This window comes from Schistosoma haematobium, chromosome 3, assembly GCF_000699445.3.
Source record: "Schistosoma haematobium chromosome 3, whole genome shotgun sequence".
Classification (NCBI taxonomy): Eukaryota; Metazoa; Platyhelminthes; class Trematoda; order Strigeidida; family Schistosomatidae; genus Schistosoma; species Schistosoma haematobium.
In genome coordinates, this window is record NC_067198.1 from 24509695 (window position 1) to 24532508 (window position 22814).

Sequence of the window (22814 nt, forward strand, 5' to 3'; positions counted from 1 at the left end):
TAGTTGCAGCATAGTGGGAGAGTCTTTATCCTTAGATCGATCTCACAGTGATCTTGGGGTAACAGCAAACCGTGATCTTAAGACTGCGGCTCACTGCCAACGGTCGCTGCCAAGTGGTGCAGAACCCTATGGGCTATAAGACAAACATCTAACAAGTTGGATTGTAATATGTTCACTACAGTACACATAGCCTTTGTAAGGTCCTGAATTGAAAACTGCCCCCGTCTAAAAGGTGACTTAGATATCCTGTAAAAAGTACACCTGGAAACTACCCGTGCAATTCCAGAACTCCAGGGTTAGCTATACAAAGAGCAGCTCGACCTTTTTAATCTGTCCTACCGCTGATTAAGGGGTGGTCCGATTTTGATTAATAGAATAGTAATGCATAATCTTAGATCTGATATATATCCTCTTTTTCTTCCTACCAGTTCAGGGCAACTCAGAAGACATAGCAGACAAATAGGAAAGCCGAAAAACAAACGAAATACCCAAGGCATACAGGTTTACACACTGGGTCATATATTCTTGAAACCTGTTACCGTAGGAAGTGGCGTCCGCCTCTTTATTTGACTGATTCAACAAAAAACTAGACACTCTCAGAAGCCTACTAGAAAAGGACTGATACGATTATTGGGCCTTCTGTCCTTACCAGACAAATCTAAATCATAATGTGAAACATCTAGATTTCGCGCCACCACCCGACATTTTCAAGTTTTCTTTTTCGTCCTACACTAAGCATTTCTTGCAAGCAAAATTATGTTTTTTATGTAGATGTAAGTTCTTCATATAACAAATAAGGTTTAACACATGCTCCAAGTACATCTCCTGTTTGTTTCTCCCAATCCGATCTTGGCGAGAATTCTGAGTTTTGGGAAAGCTGCATTACAAATTTTCTGGAGATACGAAAAAAGCTAAAACCTTTCTTGGGTGTGGGTCCTATTCAAGTGGGACTTGTAGGAGTACTGCAAATGCCAGTAAAAAGACCAATGACCCCCTATTGCACCATATATGGTGCAGGCATATTTTAATTTCGTACTTTTAATTTTATATAACAGTGGACGGCGAGTGTTTTCTTTTTTAACTGTAACTCAGTTCTTAGTGCTTTAGGTTGTCATCGTGATAAATCCGCAATAGTTTATGAACTGGCGGACAATATCAACAAGAACTTCATTTACAAGGGTTCTTATTGCAGTCCCATGCATTCGGTAACCCGAAAAACCCTATATACCTGTAGTTACACATAGGTGTTGATAAGCTTTCTTTTGTTAACACCAACTAACAAGCTGAATCTGCTTAGAAGTACTACACCCAATATAGGGTGGCGACAATCGATTTGCTTGTATGAAATGTCTCCACTGTATGTAGACGTTTATCATGTTCCCTCTGCATAATAACAAAAGCTCACCTGCAATGTACTTTTGTATTAAACAAATATTTAGACTAACGCTTATCTTGGGTAAAATTGTTATCTAACTCAGTACTTACAGGTCATTTTCATAGATCCTTCAACTACCAGTAGTTTCTTAAGAAGCATTTGTAAAATGTATTCAATAAGAATAAGTCGCTGTAACGACTTACATACAATTACAGTAGCACTGGTTGTTTGGGCCTTAATAATGGGGGGACAGGGTTGTCTTCATGTTAAAGGATCGTGTTGGCGAAATTCCTGGTTACGAAACCAACTTGGTTACTACCCACCGTACTTTTTCGTAATATGATTTTTGAAACAACAATGTGTTTTAAACACACGTATGTAGCTTCCAGTGTACTAAACTTAACAGTGATCGGATCATGAGCTTCTCTTTTTGCACATTTACCTTCATCTACTGGTAAAACTTTATAACAAAACTTAATATTATTAATCATACTGTTATGTTAACGCTGTTGTAAACACGTTTAATTTGGAAAGCCGGATATCTTATAAGTTTATGTATCAAGTACTCAGAATGCTCTCTATCTAGGTTAGTTAAGTTTTTCAATCACTGAAACATGTAAATTCAAGTTTATATTTCTTATCTTAATACCGATGGCTTGGAGGTTAATTTATTAGATCTTCAGCCACTAAGCTACAGCTTTAATCCTCTATCTATTGTGTTTTGGTTTTGCTGAAATTGAATTTCACATATATGTAAATTTTTGAATAACTTGTATTATCATCATTGCCGTTAATATCACTATTAATATAAAGTGACATTTGGAGAATCAAGGATTTTGTGTGAAACTCGATGCAGATTGGATCTCTTTAAATGTACATTTAATCACAAAATGATACACTTATGTACATCAATAAATGGGGAAAAATGTATCAAGGAAATAAATTGCCCTAGAAAGTAAGAAAAATATACAACTTTACTGGTTGATCACAGGTCCTAATACCAGTCCTACGCTCGGTCATTCACACTGGAAATTTTTAGTTTACAGAAAATCTGATCCTACATTTTGTGCTTTGTAGCCTTTATTCGGCAAGTGTCATAACTCTACATTTTCTCTCAGTTGTCTAACATAAAGAAATTATTTCTGAACTACGAGTTATTTGACTGATCTTCCTTGAGACGACCCCACAGCAAGTATTGTCCCCAGATACATTGGAATCTTTCTACTGTATTTGTGAGACCATTAGCCTAAGAATTTACCAGTCACTGGAGCATTCGGTACAAAGCCATAGGGACATTACTTTTGATGTCAATGTAATTAGTTCTGTGACTACTTGTACCAAGTTATATAGGGGAGAAAAATGTTTTTTGCACTGTCTTATCCTATAGTTGGTTCAGTCTTGACTTTGTTGTCTCTAACATATTTTCATGTTATCAGTGAAACTAAACCGTGGATTTGTTTTCAAATGTTCTCGTTTTTTCTTATAGTATGGATGATAATAATGATGATGCTCCATTAGAAACGTCATTTAAGGAATTTAAGAAAAAGAAAATATATCTAACAGAAAACCTTAAAAGTGTTTATCAAGACGGTATTCAATCGTTGAAACGTAAACAAAATCGCAAGAGTGACCCTAGATTTGACCCTAGAGTTGATGGTATTTGTTACGTTGATGATTGGGAATTTTTAGAAGATGAAAGAGCGAAAACCTTAAAAGTATGTCATGTTTTGATGTATAATTATTTAATTCTGTTCTGTTTCTATGTGGGTTCAGTAAGCATGGATATATTATTTGACACAACTTCATTGATTTGCTATACTACTAAGAGTGGATATCAAAGAAAACTTACAATACCACCTGAATAATAAAATGACTTATAATAAACTAGTCAACGAAATCGAATCTAGGTGCATCTGCTTAATGACCGAACCTATCCATTACCGTGAATCCTGAGGTGTTAGTTATTAATATCTACCTTCCGACATGTCGCTACGTTCAAAATTTATAAAATTCAATACGTAACCATAAATGGTTCTTCGTAGAATATGGTGTGTTATTCTATAGATCACTTTTACAAGGTTTACGAGATAAAAGCACTAAGAAGAAATTAGTACTAGTAGCAGAAAATAAAAGAAGCTCTTGACTAAAGTCGACGTTAAGTGTTATCCAGGGGAGATATGCTGTTAATATGAGTATATATGGAACTCTCCTAACCGAGTGAGGTAGTACCTTGAAGTTACCAGGTTAACGGTTGCTATTGTACCCAATCTTTTCACTTCATAAAGATATTTCTACTTGAAACCCTTCATTGCGATAAGTGACTTAAAACATACCTCCAAATGCCGTGGTACGTCAGGAAGTGGGGAGAGTCAGCTCTCCTCGAAATGCTGTTATATGGCCACGTGCATACCACTGCCAGAAAAAGCCCTACTCATTGCCTTCTCGCGGCGTGGGTATTGTTTATGAAACTGAGAGGACGAAAAGCGAATGTCTGGCGCTCTAACCGGGTTTGTAAGTACGGAAGGCCCACCTAGGGGAGTTACAAAACCTGATTCCAATCTACTGGTGCACATGGGCTCCAGGATCCTGAGGGAACAAATGGTGTATGAACCAATTGTTGGTCACAGGCTACCATGGGACTGCATCTCCTTACATTGCTCCACTGCCTTGTGGACTAAACCTCTAAGTAAAAGACTCAGGGAGTAGCCCCCTAAGAAAACTACCTTCGGTTTGGGCACCCGGGCAGTATTCCAGCCCTCACGCAAATCGAATGATTTATGTGGTGCATATCTATTTGGTGCCTCCTCATACCAATGTTTATGTGTTTAAATAGATAGATAAAACATACTATAATAAGAAATTAGTTATTTGGTCAAAGTATCCTGGTTATTTCATGTTTACTCATATGTACTTTGGTCACCGAGGCGGATTTTGTAGTACTGTTAAGTATTCTACAAGTTTATCAAGTCCCGAGAATTTTCCAGCTCTAGACATGTTAAGAACTGTTAAAGATTTCACATATTAATACAAAATAACAAGTGTGGTGAATTTTTCTAATGTTCTATCTAAACGTTCTCGAGTCACTGCCTGGTAGAAAATTGTATGCTACCACCAAATACGCATACTGAAGCAGTTTTTCTGAAACCACGTGCACCATTCAAACTGACTGCCTTCAACGTTCGCACACTTATGCAGGTCGGACAACAGATAGGGTTGGGTATCTCTTTGGGGAGTCTTAATATCAACGTTCGTTGTCTATTCGAGACCCGTATTCAAGACTCTGGTGAAGAACTACAAATTCACACTCCATCTGTCGCCTCAAAAAGCTTGTTGTACGTGCGTTTATCCTGGGACCCTGTGGCATTTTCGTCTGGTCTTGCTGGCGTTGGTGTCGCACTAAGCGCTAGAGCTGAGGCAGCACTAATCGATTGGATCCCCATTAACAGTCGGTTATGTGCTGTTAGATTAGAAAGTTCCATCAAAGTGAGAAGAAATCGGCGTGAGAAACGATGTCTTTTCGTCATCTCCGCCTATGTTCCGACAGATTGCAGCCCGGATGCAATCAAGGATGAATTCTACCACCAATTATCTGTTCTTCTCCAGAAAGTGCGTTTGACAGATATTGTAGTACTAGCTGGAGACTTGAATGCTCAGGTCGGGCGTCTAGGCACAGAAGAGAGTCGTTTAGGTGGCCGATGGGGAATTGTTGGTCGCAGGACAAATAACAGGGACCGTCTACTGCAACTGTGCACATATCACAACCTGTTTCTGGCTAGCACCAACTTCCGGCACAGTCATCGCCGATGTGCCACCTGGCGTCCTTCCTCTGCATCTCAAGCCTGGACTCAGATTAATCACATCGCGATCAGCTACCGCTGGCGTGGTTGTGTACAAGACCGCCGCCAATCTTACCTTACTCTTCAGTGGCCAACGAAGTGACCACCACGAAAGGATTGATGTCAGCAGGTTGGTTGCAACTTCTGTTGCAGGTAAGTATCGAACCGAGCTAGCTTCTAGGCTGGCTACCATTTCACCGAAAAGTATAGATGAGCATTGGTTGCAACTGTATGACGCCATGAAAACGGCGGGTACAGTTAGTTGTGGGTTCGCGAAACGTCCCGCTTATAAGCACTGGGTTTCTGTAGTTTCCTTACAACTCATCGAAGCCCGTCGGTCTACTCTGGGTGACCGTGAGTTTGACCACAAACGAAGGATGTTACGTAATGAAGTTGGGGAAAGCTTGCGTAAGGACCGAGAAGCCTGGTGGTCGGAGCGTGCTAATGAGTTGGAAGCAGCAGCTGCATCTGGTAATTACCGGAAGCTCTTCCAGCTCATCCGAGCCACTGGCAGCAAGAAGTCTGGTGTGAGCGAAACAATCTGTGAGGAGGACAGGATGCCAATCACTAACATCCATCGACGTCTTGGACGATGTGCAGAATTCTTCGAAGGGCAGTTCAACTGGTCTGCTGCTCCGACAACATCGGTCAGACTGTCCTGCCCTCCATGGCTGGTGGCGACTGATCCACCAAATGAGGTGGAAGTCCGCAAGGAACTCCAACTCTTAAGGCGCTACAATTCACCGGGCCCAGATGACTTACCTCCGGCTCTTTTTAAAGATGGTGGTGACTTTCTGGCATAGAAACTGATTGTGTTGTTTACAAAGGTCTGGGAGCTAGAGAGTGTACCAACGTCATGGAATGAGTCGATAGTTGTCTCTATCTTTAAAAAGGGTTCATGTCATTCCTGTAACAACTATCGGAGGATAAGTCTGCTTCCGATTGCGTCCAAGCTATTGGTTTCCGTCATACTTCGTAGGTTGTTCAAAACCCGAGAAAGATTGACTCGCGAGGAGCAGGCTGGTTTTCGTTCCGGTCTAGGATATATTGATCATTATCTTTACCCTCCGCCAAATGTTAGAACACCACCATACTTATCAAAGGCCAACAATCGTAGTGTTTCTTGACATCAGGGCTGCCTTCGATTCGTTGGACAGGACTGTTCTTTGGGATTGTCTATTGAAGAAGGGTGTGCCTGAGAAGTTTATTAACATCGTAAAAGCCCTATATACAAACACGTCAGGTAGAGTGAGGGGCATACAACCACTTCTCTCCATTGTTCCATTCGAGCAGTGGGGTTAGGCAGTGTTGCCCAATCTCACCATTCCTCTTCAACTTCGCCATCGATGACATTCTGGAAACAGTTGTGATGGATGTAAGTAATGGTGGTGTGGATCTGTTGCCTGGAGAAAGACTTCTCGACCTTGAGTATGCGGACGATATTGTCTTACTGTGCGATAATGCCCAAGGCATGCAATCCGCACTTAATCAGTTGGCAATTAGTGTCCGTAGGTATGGTATGTGCTTTGCACCTTCGAAGTGCAAAGTACTTCTACAAGACTGGCAGGATTCTAATCCTGTACTCACCCTGGATGGTGAGCAGATAGAAATAGTCGAGAAGTTCGTGTATCAGGGTAGCTGCATAAGTGCTGGTGGGAGTGTGAGTGATGAGATCAATGCACGTATAGTGAAAGCCAGAGCGGCTTATGCCAATCTGGGCCACCTTTGGCGCCTTCGTGATGTTAGTCTGGCTGTAAAAGGTCGGATCTAGAACGCGTCGGTGAGAGCAGTTTTGCTCTATGCTTGTGAAACCTGGTCTCTCCGAGTTGAGGACGTTAGACGACTCTGTGTTTGATCATCGTTGTCTCCGAAGGATTGCTGACATCCAGTGGCAACATCATGTTAGTAATGCAGAGGTTCGGCATCATGTGTTCGGGCACAGAGACGATAGTGCAATTGGTGTCACTATCTTGAAACACCGACTTCGGTGGCTTGAACATGTTCTACGAATGTCGTCCCAGAGAATTCCACATCGTGCATTATTTGCCGACTCTGGGACTGGTTGGAAAAAGCGGAGAGGTGGTCAGTGTATGACATGGTGTCGTAGTATGAAAGAAGGCTGCAAACGGCTGGCTTGTGTTGATCCTTCACGACTCCCTGGTTGGGGTCCGAGAGATGGCGCAACACAGTGGCTAGAGACGTTATCAGATATGGTTCAGAATAGAAGCCAGTGGTGATCCTGCTGTAACCTTTTACTCTCTTCATAAAAAAGTGGTTGTATCTTCCTTAACTGAAGGAATTCTTCTGGCTGTACCTCTTCGTTTCCCCCATTATTATTATTATTATTATTATTATTATTATTATTATTATTATTATTATTATTATTATTATTACACTACCTTGCACCAACCTCTTCGTTATTGTTCTTTTTTTAACACTCCTTACCTTCTTTTTTTCTCTTCGAATTCTCATTGTTTTGTGTGGCGCATATATATTTAGAGCCCCCCTTGTACTAATATTTATGTGTTCAAATAAATATCACTCTCACCCAACCATAGCAACTTATATCTTCTACCGCAATCAACTGGCTATTCAGTGTAGTTTATTGTGACTGTAAAGCATTGTACTGAATTCAAAACCTACTGTATATTTCAAATTTGGGATATTTTTTATCAGGTTAGTAACTAGTTATCTGCATATTGTCGTAAATGTTCCTGTTAAAATATTTATCTACTTTCTGCTGTGTGAATATATACTTCCAAACCAGAAACTGAAAAAGATGCTGCGTCAGAATTTAGACTCGAACAAACGTAAGGAAGTGACGGATGCGTTACATTTGGTAAGACAGCGAATAGCCACAGCAAAAGATAGAAAATTCCGTAAGCAATTCATGGATAAACTGCAGAAGGAACAAATTGAAAACTTGGAATCAGGGAGATCTGTTGGTTTTATTCCTCGAGGTAAGTACACGTATGTTACTTTTTCAAGAGCCTAAAATAACTGGGCATAATTTTCAGACATTCTTTTCTTTTGACGTAACTTTCGTCACATTTGGGTTTTCTAAAAGCTATAAATGTGCATTTACTAAAGTTTTTATACCTAAAAATGAATAAATGCAATTAATTTGTTAAAGGAGTTTGTGTAATGTGTCTAGTAGAACGTGTAGTAAACTGAATAAGAACGTTGAGAATACGTTTAAGAGCAAAATGAATGATGTCTTTGGAAATAGACACCTCTAACCAGTCAATCAAGCTATAATGAGATGCTTTCGCAGATGTTTTGTAAAACCTGAATCAAACTAATCGTTTTATCGATTTTCTGAATGCTTTGTTTTCACTTCATGATACTTTAAACCTGGATTTAAAACATACAGTATGACGTAGTAACTTCTAGTCCAACATCTGTAAATCTTCTATCTTTTGTTTAGTTGAGCAGTACTAATTATCATTTAGCTGAAAATACTGAACGCATATCTTAGTTATTCTGTTCGACTCGGATTCAGAGCGTTGCAAATTAATTTTCATCTATTAAATGGGTATGCTCTTCACATCAACACTTCTGTTTTCAGCAGTTCCACCACCTGCACCTGTTTTCCTATTTGAGCGATGACTTGTCACTTATCACTTAATACTATTAACTATGATCCCCGTGTATGCGTAAAGCGGTCTTCCATATCGACGTTTATCTTCTAGATTCTTATCCAACTTTGTCATATTTACCTTTTCAAAGGTAACAGTTTCTTCCTTCAGTTGATCATTATTAGTTTCCTACTTTAGTGTTCTCTAATTCTTCTGGGATATACAGGCAACATTTTTTCAGTGCTCATATTGGCAAAATACGGTTTCATTAATATATGTATTAATACTATAAGGATATTTGATATCCGTTTCTCACTTCCGAAATAATAAAATAGTGCCTTAGTTGTTGGTCTACACCAACGTCTAGCCTATCAATAGGGAGTGACGTGGTTAGTCACTGTGACCATTTCATATAATTGCCGGGTTACATTAGTATTAGTATAGATACCGAAAAGAACTAAAAGTAAAGTTCTAAATATTATCCACCAATATATAGCAGTAACGGTCGTTTTATTCATTACCACAAATATTTTTACAATAAGGAATTTTAAGCACCACTTATGGAGTATTGCAGTCAGTTTCGCTATGAAACATTTATGTTGCAATTATGGAAAAATTTTCATTAGTGATTACCGATAATCACTATCTGCCGCGGTAAATATCAGATCAGTCTCGCTTTAATCTATCATTATTTTCTGAAATTATTTTTATTTTACGAATGTAAGGCTCATTGACATGAACATATAACCCCTAGCCACTTCGAATTTCGTCAAAGTTATTATTTGACTTCCTTATTTATAACTTGTCAATCAGTATAACAATCACGTAATTCTTGGGACAGTTTATGAGGATATAAGTTACTGATTCTGACAGTCTTTTGTAGATTTTTGGTTGATTTATCTTTTCGATTATCAGGTCTCATGAAACAAATTTTCATTACTTCCGGTCGCAAGCACAAAATGATTATCGACTTAAATCAATTGAATATATGGAGTAGAGACACTTGTATTTGATAGGGGAATGGTATCGTGCTCACAGCGGAAGGTTACCACCCCTGGTTGAATTCCGTTCGGGAATCACAAACTAGAAAATACCGGTCATTAAATGCTTCCTAATATGTATATGTTCTTCGTAATACAAACTATCTTTGAGAAATAGTTATGGTTCGTTTCGTTGTCCTAAAACCGCGTTCTTTTTGTTAGACTTTAGATCAGTTCAACAAGTATTTTTTTATGTCAGAGCTTACTTACACTATTAACATAACTTTCAAACTAATTTTCAAAATTTATCAGCGGAACTCCGTAAACTCGTTCAGAATGAACGTCTGGCACAAATGAGCAAACGGCAAAAAGAGCGGTATTTGAATAGGAAAAAAAGAAGATTTACTTCGGATGATAGATAAATTTATTTATATATTCTGCATATAGTTTTCCTAAATGATACATTCGAACTGCCCACTGTAAATTACTGTACATTTGTAAAAGTTATTATCTCATCCCAACAATGTTGTATTCTTTGTCCTCTATCAGTATCTGGTTTTTTTGTTTATATATATATATATATATATATATATATATATATATATATATATATATATATCGGTAACATTTTAGTATTCAGTTTATACTGAAACTACACGATCACAAATTTCAGCAACATATGTAACAATGAATATTTAAGTTGAATTTTACCACTTTCCAATTGAGCTTATTAACAGTGTCCTTGCGTGTGCTCAAAGTATTTCTGAAACAAATTGATTAATGAATTATACGTATAACTTTATTCCCATTATTCTTTCAATTTATTAATCTTAATTTTCTTACGTTAGGATCAGTCCTCAGTGATTGCTCTTTCAAATGAAGTGATTTTTAGCTCTATAGATATAAAAAGACTATTATATAATTTTCCGTTCAAAGAATATTCGTTCTCACAGGTGCACTTATTTTAAAATATAATATATATAAGGTGATACAGCAATCAAAAGACTTCATTACAGTCAATATCGAATAAGTTTAGGATTTGAAGATTAAAACAATACATATTTAAGTTAGTCAGGAAGCTTCATATCAGTAGTAAACTAAATTTATTCTTTTATTCACACAACTGGTATGAGTATGGGGTCTATGTGGAATAAATAGAATGTGGCTAACAGTAGGATCCAGGATGTTTTTTCCTGTTTGGGACTCTTCAGGTGGGTGTACCTGTACCCTAGAGTTAATGTCCACCCCGGTTTTCGGACCCAGTGCCTTTTGTTTCGAAAGCCAACGCGTTGTCAACTTAACTACTCCATCCAGATAGACACATCTGAAGATGGTATAAAGTTTTCGATTTGTAGTAGTTTGGATTATTCTGTCATTGACATTTGACAAGTGAGTGATCATATGAAATTGTACTGTCAGTTGCTACGTTAACCCTACATAGTTTATTCTAACTTCCAAACAAACCAATCTATTCATTCTTCTTAAACCACATTTCGACCTTGTCACTTATTGGCTTATTTATTCTGATTGTTTCTAGATGAGGGTATGTGTGTGCACATCTTATCCTACTCATCATATGTCTAGACTATTTTTATCTGGTTATAAATATTGATTAAATCGGGTTGGCCCACTTGCCTTTACTGCACGTCACTTTGTTTTATCTTGCTTTCCAGTCAACGCTTGTTCGAAATATGCATATTCAAAAATCCATTTTCGCATTTGACTTATTTAATTCCGTTCTTCACCAACGCGAGTTAAGTCGATGATTATATACGAGGTTTGGTGATAAGCATGTTTCAATAAACATCAGCATGCAATCTAACTGGATTCAGATTAAGGACTACTAGGGACCCAGTAGCTTGGTGGATAACGCGTTGGCGTTCGAAATGAAAGGCAATTCGTTTGAATCTCAAGGTGAACACCACCTCTAAGGTACAGATACACCCAGCTGATCAGTCCCGAATAGAATGAAAACACATCCTGGATCCAACTGTAAGCTGAATTTTGTCTGATCTACGTAAACTTGTAACAGTGTCTATGTGGGTGTGATCCTCATGGAATGAACATGCGCCAACTAAAACTAGTCAATATATCAACAACGGGATAACCCAAACCAATACAGATTAAATTAAAAAATAAGTATAAGTTTCCAAAATTGGTCGTTAGTCTTTGTTGCACCTTTCATATTATTTTTACCGTCTGAGATCAGTTGTGTGACTTCTCCATTCATCTAACAGTATCATGAAATTTACTGTGTAATGTTATATGACCAGTCGATAAAATCTGAACATTTCTTTACGTCGGAGTAATTAAGGACTACTGACGCAGTAATTCAACTTAGTCCTTGTACCATTTACGCTCTTTTAATTGTTTTATTCGGCTCTAGTTTAAATTAACCTCGCCAAGTATTGGAGTATTTATTGTCTACTGTTAATTCATAGGTTTACTGGTGTCAGCTTTCCTGTCTGCTGTCTTCTGTTAATGCTCTGCGCTAATTTCTAAACGATGAGTGTTGTAAACTAGTTAGAAACCTACCTCTTTCCGTACATTGTATTCCAATTGTTATGAACCTAAATCTCTTCTTTTTAACAAGTAATACCAGTACAACTTGTCATATCCTCTTAGGTTACAGTCCTAGATTCCGTCCTCACAAAGATGTTATGCTAGATAAACTCCTGTGCCAGCAAGCACAACGCTTTTTCGTTGTGGGTTACCATTTGTTTTATGCTGCCAAAAGCCTACCAATATTAACTCTAAGCTTTTCGCAATCAATGAGCATTTAACGTTTGGTCTTAGATTAGTTGCCTCAGTCGTGCTAACCACATCTTTATTCCCCGGTTCTGACTAAGTTGGTATCCTCGGAAAAAGTAATTGTTTTGGGCGAGGAAAGTAATGAGATTGAAGCCGTGTAGATAATGCTATTATTGACCAATGTACTTTAGTAATCAATCAAATTGACAGACCTTGCTGTTCGAAGGTGATATTCACTAGCTATTTAAACAGGTCGTCTTTATTTCTCATAAGTACAGAGAACAATTATGCATATCGAAAAGACTTGCATTTTCGATCAAGCACTTACCTTTTCATTCAAATCGTTGCTAGCTCGTTCATATAACATAATTACATATATATCTCTGGTGAATATCCAATAGAGTTACTGTACAATTAAATGTTTTGTGTTACATTTTTTAATGTTACACTGATAGAATACAAGTCAATTCTATTTCAAATTTGACTTCGTGATTTCGTCCTGTCGAAGTTCTAGCCCATTTCAGGTTAGTAGTAATTTGTCAGCCTATTTCAAATGTCCACACAAGCCCAGTTTGACTTCAACTGGTTTGTAGATCCCCGGTTATTTCATATGTATTACTTAGGCTTACCACTTTGTGTAGCTTAAATCGACTCATAAGTTCAACCATTAATATCACCACAATTTCCAAAAACCCTCATTCTGACAAGAATTAAATAAGCCGAATACGAGAATGGATTTTGAATATGTGTATTTCGTGCATTCAGTGATTTGAAAAGGCAATCAAGGAAACGAAACAGGGAAAAGTGAAGCATATTGAAGAAGGCGAGCGGGCCAACTCGGTTTAATCAAGCTTTAATCAATATTTATAACCAGATAAAAATAATCTACAGACATATGATGAGTAGGATAAGATGTGCACACACATACGCTCATCTAGAAACAATCAGAATAAATAAGCCAATAAGTGACAAGGTCGAAATGTGGTTTAAGAAGAATGAATAGATTGGTTTGTTTGGAAGTTAGAATAAACTATGTAGGGTTAACATAGCACTATTCCTCACGTACGTCCCCCGCAGAATGTCCGGAAGAAACACGTATGCAAAATAAATGAGGGCGAAGGAGCGTGTGTGCATTCATGAACAAAATCAAATTAATAATACATTAATTTCTAAAAAAAGTCGGCTTTTGGAAATAACACTGAAGAGGTGTGTGATTAGCGCTAACAATACGTAGCGAAAACAGTTGTACTATACACCATAGATCACAGTATCACGTGAAGAGTGAATATATTATGCGAAAGTGTTATCCTTATGTAAAAAGGTACATTCATATCGTCAAGACTTGAATAAAAGTGGAAATGCTAGCATGTGATTATGAGTAAATCAGTAAGCGTACAAAAATTTAACATGCATTCATGTCGCGATTGACTGAACGATAAAATAACATGTTCGTATGGGCGATTCTAAATATCGTGAAAATAGTAATAAATAAATTAGTGTATTTGTAATATCCCAATGAGTAGAAAAATTCGATTTTCTGACGTTTCTCGCCAAATTCCTAAATCATCATCATAAAGCAGCACTGGAGACTTAACTATGCTTGAGAGATCATTTACATGCAGTATAAAAAGTAGATCACCTAGGACAGAGTCTTGACGTACTCTATTAAGTACCGGTTCCCAAGGGGAGAATTTTGAATTTATTCTTACTTCCTGCCTACAGTCTGCTACGAAACCCTTGTTTGACTTTGGGATAGGTCCAGCAATTCCTAGATTCTTTAGCCTTAGGGGGAGTCTATTATTCTGCATCTGATCATACACTTCGCGGAAGTCTACGTAGGCGGAATCCAGTGATTTTCCACTATCTGTAACCTCCGTCCATTTCTCATGTTATAAGGCTTATTGAACAAAGTAATCCCTTCCTAAACACATGTTGTTCACTGTTTGACAAATTCTTAGTTTCCATGAATGAAATTGTAGCCTTTTTTATTATTTCTACCAGTACTTTACTACGAATCTGGTGAAGCTGACAGGTCTGTGGCTCGATGGGAGTTGTCTTAGTCCTGTCTTATGAATTGGAGTGGCAATAAAATCTTTCCAGTCCATAAGTAAAATTTTTAAGGTGTAGTTCATCCAGTCCCATTGATTTTTCCGTGTTTAAATACCAAAGATGTTTGGTACGCCGTCTTGATCCAAATTCACAGTGAGCAGCTAATTTTGTGACTTTGTATTTGGGTCTAGTCAATCGTCTAGAATGGGCTCCTGAATGAAAAATGTCCCCAAATTGTTCATCATTCCTCTTGTTTTTTCCTGGTCTTCCTCCGCCATTCATGATGCACTCCTGTAATGAGGTTTGGAATCCAATGGTAAGTTCTTGTTCTGTAAATTATGTACAAGAACAGTCTCTTCGGCAGATCGATTACAGATTGAGCCAACTGCTTTTCGTATTTTTGCTGAGCTGCCCAGACTGTAACTCCGCCTGAAGTCCCTCTGGGGGCTACTGCCGGTCCGAAGCTCGGATAAAAGAGGTGGGTTGTGCATGGCGTTAGCGTCCTCATCCCGTAGAAAACTAACTCGCTAAAAAAACGCTAACCAGAAAAAATTATTCAAACCTTTTATACTCTGCCCTGGGAGTCAGAAGGTCTTCATTTAGAAGAATTATGACGCCTCATGATGAAAGCCGAATTCCTTCGGAAGTTACGAGGCCGATGCCCCTTCTGACAACCAGAGCGACCATTTATTTAGGTACATGGAATGTTCGTACAATGTAGGACACCGGGAGAGCCTTCCAAATTGCTGCAGAAATGAGAAGATACAACCTAGAGGTACTTGGGATCAGTGAAACACATTGAACACAAGTTGGACAACAACGACTAACTACAGGAGAGCTCCTGTTATACTCCGGCCATGAAGAAGAAAATGCACCACATACACAAGGAGTCGCATTGATGCTGTCCAAACAAGCACAAAAAGCACTTATAGGATGGAAATCTCATGGACCAAGGATCGTCAAAGCTTCCTTCAAAACAAAGAAAGAGGGCATTTCAATGAACATCATCCAATGCTATGCGCCTACCAACGATTACAATGAAGAAGCCAAAGATCAATTCTACAATAGGCTGCAGTCAATCATCGAGAAGTGCCCAAAAAAGGACCTGACTATTCTGATGGGAGATTTCAACGCCAAGGTTGGAACGGACAACACTGGATATGAAGACATCATGGGACGACACGGACTGGGAGAGAGAAACGAAAATGGTGAGAGATTTGCAAACCTATGTGCCTTCAATAAGCTGGTCATAGGCGGCACCATATTCCCACATAAACGCATACACAAAATCACATGGACTTCACCGGATCACTCTACACAAAACCAAATCGACCATATTTGCATCAACAAAACGTTCAGGAGGACGATGGAAGATGTGAGAACCAAGAGAGGAGCTGATATAGAATCAGATCATCACTTACTGGTCGCCAAGATGAAATTGAAACTCAAGAAGCACTGGACAACGGGGCGGACAATATCACAAAAGTTCAATACGGCCTTTCTTCAGGATACTAACAAACTCAACAAATTCAAGATAGACCTCAGCAACAAGTTCCAGGCCTTTCATGATCTACTCAATGGAGAAGGAACTACTGTGGAGAGCAACTGGAAGGGGATCAAAGAGGCAATCACTTCAACATGTCATGAGGTTCTGGGTCACAAGAAGCACCGCCACAAGGAATGGATCACTGTTGATACACTGGATAAGATTCAAGAAAGAAGGAACAAGAAGGCAGCAATCAATATCAGCCGAACAAGAGCAGATAAAGCCAAGGCACAAGCTGAATACACAGAAGTAAACAAACAAGTGAAGCGGAGCATCAGAACCGACAAACGTAAATATGTGGAAGATTTAGCAACGACGGCGGAAAAGGCTGCAAGAGAAGGAAACATGAGACAACTGTATGACACGACAAAGAAACTCTCTGGAAATCGCCGCAAACCAGAACGACCAGTAAAAAGCAAGGAAGGCAAGGTAATCACCAACATTGAAGAGCAACAAAACAGGTGGGTAGAACACTTCAAAGAACTCTTGAATCGACCGGCCCCATTGAACCCACCTAACATCGAAGCAGCACCCACGGACCTCCCAATCGATGTTGGCCCACAAACAATTGAAGAGATCGGCATGGCCATCAGACAAATCAAGAGTGGCAAAGCAGCAAGACCGGACAACATTCCAGCAGAGGCACTAAAAGCAGACGTAGCGGCAACTGCAAGGATACTCCACATTCTCTTCAATAAGATTTGGCATGAGGAACAAGTACCAAAAGACTGGAAAGAAGGACTTCTGATCAAAATACCGAAGAAAGGCGATCTCAGCAACTGTGATAACTACAGGGGCATCACTCTTCTCTCAATACCGGGAGAAGTCCTCAACAGGGTATTGTTAAACAGGATGAAGGACTGCGTAGACGCCCAACTTCGTGACCAACAGGCAGGATTCCGTAAGGATAGATCGTGTACAGACCAAATCACAACTCTACGGATCATCGTGGAACAATCAATTGAATGGAATTCATCACTCTACATCAACTTCATTGACTACGGAAAGGCATTTGAAAGCGTGGACAGAACAACACTATGGAAACTTCTTCGACAATACGGCGTGCCTCAGAAGATAGTCAATATCATACGGAATTCCTATGATGAATTAAACTGCAAAATTGTGCATGGAGGACAGTTGACAAAGTCGTTCGAGGTAAAGACCGGTGTCAGGAAAGGTTGCTTACTCTCACTCTTTCTCTTTCTCCTGGTGATCGACTGGATCATGAAGACGTCAACGTCTGAAGGGAAGCACGGGATACAATGGACACCTAGGATGCAGTTGGATGATCTGGACTTCGCAGATGATCTGGCCCTTCTATCCCAAACGCAACAACAGATGCAGGAGAAGACGAACAGTGTAGCCTCAGCAGCAGTAGGTCTCAATATACACAAAGGGAAAAGCAAGATTCCCCGATACAACACAGCATGCACCAACCCAATCACAATTGACGGAGAAGATTTGGAAGATGTGAAAACCTTTACATATTTGGGCAGCATCATTGATGAACATGGTGGGTCTGATGCAGATGTGAAAGCGCGTATCGGTGAAGCAAGAGCAGCATATTTACAACTGAGGAACATCTGGAACTCAAAGCAACTGTCAACCAACACCAAGGTCAGGATTTTCAATACAAATGTCAAGACAGTTCTACTGTATGGGGCAGAAACCTGGAGAACTACGAAAGCCATCATCCAGAAAATACAGGTGTTTATTAACAGTTGTCTACGCAAAATACTTCGGATCCATTGGCCGGACACTATTAGCAACAACGTACTGTGGGAGAGAACAAAGCAGATCCCAGCGGAGGAAGAAATCAGGAAGAAGCGCTGGAAGTGGATAGGACACACATTGAGGAAAGCACCCAACTGCGTCACAAGACAAGCCGTCACATGGAATCCTGAAGGTCAAAGGAAAAGAGGAAGATCAAAGAACACATTGCGCCGAGAAATGTAGATAGACATGAGAAAAATGAACAAGAATTGGATGGAACTAGAAAAGAAGGCCCAGGACGGAGTGGGTTGGAGAATGCTGGTCTGCGGCCTATGCTCCGTTGGGAGTAACAGTCGTAAATAAGTAAGTAAGTGCCCAGACTGTGCTTAAACACTTATTTCCGACCGACCTGTATCGTCCCATCGTATTTGACGTCTCAAGGCTGATGGCAACGTTCCAATATTCTTGTCTTACCCAACGTCAAATGTCTCGGTTTATCAAGTACCTTGATTGCATAACTGCCGAAAATTAGTCCATGCTCCTCTTACTGATGTGTTGGAGTCAGTTTTTCATTTTTTTTGATCGAGGCTGGGGAGTTGATCTCCTTCACATCTGCGTTTCATAAGTTAGAACTGCCTGCTCAACTGCTTGATGGAGAGTAGAGCCCATGAACTTGAATAAGATAATCGCATGATCATTCCTCCTCATAGGTGGAAGGAACATTATTTGACTAGAGTCATCAAGTTGCGTAAAGACTGAGTCCAAGACTAACAAGGAGTATTTAAGGTCATATGTTGTTAGATCTCCAATGTGCCGAAATAAAGCTAGAGCGATTATAGTTCCTAACAATTTGTGATCAGACAGTGTTTTTGATTGCCCTAAATTAGTAAGCGTACAAAAATTTAACATACATTCATGTCGCGACTGACTGAACGATAAAATAACATGTTTGTGTGATCGATTCTAAATATCGTGAAAATAGTAATAAATAAATTAGTGTATTTGTAATATCCCAATGAGTAGAAAAATTCGATTTTCTGACGTTTCTCGCCAAATTCCTAAATCATCATCATAAAGCAGCACTGGAGACTTAACTATGCTTGAGAGATCATTTACATGCAGTATAAAAAGTAGATCACCTAGGACAGAGTCTTGACGTACTCTATTAAGTACCGGTTCCCAAGGGGAGAATTTTGAATTTATTCTTACTTCCTGCCTACAGTCTGCTACGAAACCCTTGTTTGACTTTGGGATAGGTCCAGCAATTCCTAGATTCTTTAGCCTTAGGGGGAGTCTATTATTCTGCATCTGATCATACACTTCGCGGAAGTCTACGTAGGCGGAATCCAGTGATTTTCCACTATCTGTAACCTCCGTCCATTTCTCATGTTATAAGGCTTATTGAACAAAGTAATCCCTTCCTAAACACATGTTGTTCACTGTTTGACAAATTCTTAGTTTCCATGAATGAAATTGTAGCCTTTTTTATTATTTCTACCAGTACTTTACTACGAATCTGGTGAAGCTGACAGGTCTGTGGCTCGATGGGAGTTGTCTTAGTCCTGTCTTATGAATTGGAGTGGCAATAAAATCTTTCCAGTCCATAAGTAAAATTTTTAAGGTGTAGTTCATCCAGTCCCATTGATTTTTCCGTGTTTAAATACCAAAGATGTTTGGTACGCCGTCTTGATCCAAATTCACAGTGAGCAGCTAATTTTGTGACTTTGTATTTGGGTCTAGTCAATCGTCTAGAATGGGCTCCTGAATGAAAAATGTCCCCAAATTGTTCATCATTCCTCTTGTTTTTCCTGGTCTTCCTCCGCCATTCATGATGCACTCCTGTAATGAGGTTTGGAATCCAATGGTAAGTTCTTGTTCTGTAAATTATGTACAAGAACAGTCTCTTCGGCAGATCGATTACAGATTGAGCCAACTGCTTTTCGTATTTTTGCTGAGCTGCCCAGACTGCCTAAACACTTATTTCCGACGGACCTGTATCGTCCCATCGTATTTGACGTCTCATGGCTGATGGCAACGTTCCAATATTCTTGTCTTACCCAACGTCAAATGTCTCGGTTTATCAAGTACCTTGATTGCATAACTGCCGAAAATTAGTCCATGCTCCTCTTACTGATGTGTTGGAGTCAGTTTTTCATTTTTTTGATCGAGGCTGGGGAGTTGATCTCCTTCACATCTGCGTTTCATAAGTTAGAACTGCCTGCTCAACTGCTTGATGGAGAGTAGAGCCCATGAACTTGAATAAGATAATCGCATGATCATTCCTCCTCATAGGTGGAAGGAACATTATTTGACTAGAGTCATCAAGTTGCGTAAAGACTGAGTCCAAGACTAACAAGGAGTATTTAAGGTCATATGTTGTTAGATCTCCAATGTGCCGAAATAAAGCTAGAGCGATTATAGTTCCTAACAATTTGTGATCAGACAGTGTTTTTGATTGCCCTAAATTAGTAAGCGTACAAAAATTTAACATACATTCATGTCGCGACTGACTGAACGATAAAATAACATGTTTGTGTGATCGATTCTAAATATCGTGAAAATAGTAATAAATAAATTAGTGTATTTGTAATATCCCAATGAGTAGAAAAATTAGATTTTCTGACGTTTCGTGACTCAGTGTAAGCGACTTCTGCATAGAATATATAACCAAATGAAAATTAATCCGAGTTTAAATAGTACAACAGAACAACACAAGAATATATTAGTTTATTTATAACAATCTACCCAATGCTCAATTTATTCGGAATTATCAAGCCAAACCTTGGTAATGATGCCTACAGAGTAATAAATCGTTTATGGGTATCCCAGTGGAATAAGTCGTGAAAATAAGTAAGGTGGAATATGATAACTTGGTCTGTGGTGCCGACTGAGTATGATGATAAAGGACAGTGAAATATGAAGATGTTCCGATTAGCCACAGTGGAGTAAATAGCGTCGATTAGCGACCAGTGGATTCAAATTCATATCCATGGAGTTTATTTGAGATAAAAATAATCCAACCGTAAAATGATAACTGTACTGATGGGCGACATGCGTTGCTGTACTGCAATTGACAGTAATCATAAAATGCGAAGTCAGTGCACCTCGTCGTTCACGTTAAAACCAGATGCTTCGAGTCGTCGCTGAGCACATATTCGTGGATTGACCAAGGGAGCAGAATAGTGACTGTGAAGACGAGATATTCTGTGCCGTATTACTTTTTGGTAGTGAAGCCTAGCGTAGTTTGTGTCGTTGGAGGGATACGCGCGCGACCTCGTTTGTTACGAAACCGTACTTAGGCGTGAAAAAATACCAATACATATTATCGATGACGGCAGGACTGACTTGGATGGGACAAACAAGAGTATATCTTTGAGAGACTAGCTCTAAGTTCTATGTTCTGACATATAGTACGACTGGAATAGAATAATAATTGCAGTGATGAGATAATGTTTATGTGTAATTGATGATGCGGCATGCAGATATTCATGTGAACGAATAGATAAGATGAACATAATCGTTACTAATCAGTTAGTAATGCGGCGTCGAATATCTGATGTGTATAGAGATTGAAGTAAGGATCATCGATTAGACAAAAAATGGCTGACGTTCGGTTTATGTTGTCGCTGAAAAATGTAAGACGACGATTGCTGTGTACCATTGAGATTGTAGCGGCAAATAAATCCCTAAAATAAATAGCTCAGTAAGTTTTCGACATTGGATGCTGACCACATGTTTTAGTGGACTCATCTAGCTGAAGGCGCTCGGTCAGGCATCCGTACCAGATCACGTGTGGTAACGCCGTGCTCAACATCAACCGCGATCGCTAGCCAGATTAGATCAGAGAATTCCGATATATTGGTCATCGCCAAATATACTCTTCCGGTCTCCTCGACTCTGTCTTTTGATTTCTCTTGGTGGTTACGAATTATATTAGAAGGTGTTACTGGTAGAAGCGTTGTCAAACACTGAATACCTGTGCCATCTTCAAGATGAATGAACATTACTTGCATATCGAGAACATAAATTCTTACTATCGGAAGTATGACTCCAAACTTATGTCCATAATAGAGTTGCTAACCGTTACCAGCGTACAGGGAGTTCGCTTGACTGCTTGGACTGACAATTTGTGTGCATACGTGGGTCACTAGACCGCCAATTTACTAAGCAGGTTGCTCTGTGTACGAGCAGCTAGTAAAGACGTCGGAAATATATGACGTGCGATAGCCATATATCCACAAGAATGGATTATAACAATTAAGTCATTGATTTGATAAATGACCCAGAACAAAATAAAGATGATCGATCCCAGCAAAAAGTTTATTATAATTAAAGGCATCCACAGACATAATAGATTATATCGAAATGAAAAAAATGCGCGGTATAATGACATAAAAATGAATAATAAAAACCAGTCCAGTGAGTTTCAAATTTCATCACGTCAGTGGAATGTTCACAAAATTATAATTTGTTAGATGAGTGACATAGTTGCGTGAATGTCAATACGAACAGTAATAATACTCCCACGTTACGTGATGATATGACATTAATGTGATAATGGAAACATGATAATTATTCCAATCATAATGGAACGATCTGCCAAATAGATCAGTGAGTAGAGTTGACACGAGTTTATTCGGTAATAAATTATAATGACTTCGCCATTATTCATTCCCGGGCTTTTGAGAAAAGACTGTGGTACTGTCAAGAGTGCTGAAATCAGTTATCAGGATGTGAGGTGAGTCTTTCGGGGTCCTTATTAATGTGTGATTGTGGATAAATATATAACGTCTTGTAAACTCCTGGCAGGTGTTATGTTATCAGACACTAGCCATCCACTTCATTCATATCTCTCTCCTTGTATATCATCTAATAGAACGAGGCGTCAGAACCCATACACGCAAGCGAGAGTATAAAAGCCCTACAATACCTTACCTAGTAAATGCACTGTGATGAACAGGTTGTTAGAGTTGATGTAGTCAACAA

At 39.1% G+C, this 22814-nt stretch overlaps 1 protein-coding gene across 2 annotated transcripts; it reads left to right on the forward strand.

Moving 5' to 3' along the window:
- Nucleotides 1-516: 516 nt before the first annotated feature.
- RRP36 (rRNA biogenesis protein rrp36) lies at nt 517-21518 on the forward strand. Of its 2 annotated transcripts, XM_051213378.1 has the most exons (5): nt 517-773; nt 818-3090; nt 7979-8171; nt 10082-14870; nt 19678-21518. In XM_051213378.1, the coding sequence occupies exons 2-4, from the start codon at nt 2863-2865 to the stop codon at nt 10189-10191; spliced, it is 531 nt and encodes a 176-aa protein (XP_051069351.1). In that variant the 5' UTR covers nt 517-773; nt 818-2862; the 3' UTR covers nt 10192-14870; nt 19678-21518. The 2 variants fall into 2 exon arrangements, with proteins under 2 accessions (XP_051069351.1, XP_051069352.1); XM_051213379.1 differs by having other exon boundaries at nt 818-2983; nt 3024-14870.
- Nucleotides 21519-22814: the final 1296 nt, after the last annotated feature.

Excerpts from the sequence above, each read along its gene's own strand:
- RRP36 (XM_051213379.1), top strand. The coding sequence starts at position 4,478 with ATGCTACCACCAAATACGCATACTGAAGCAGTTTTTCTGAAACCACGT.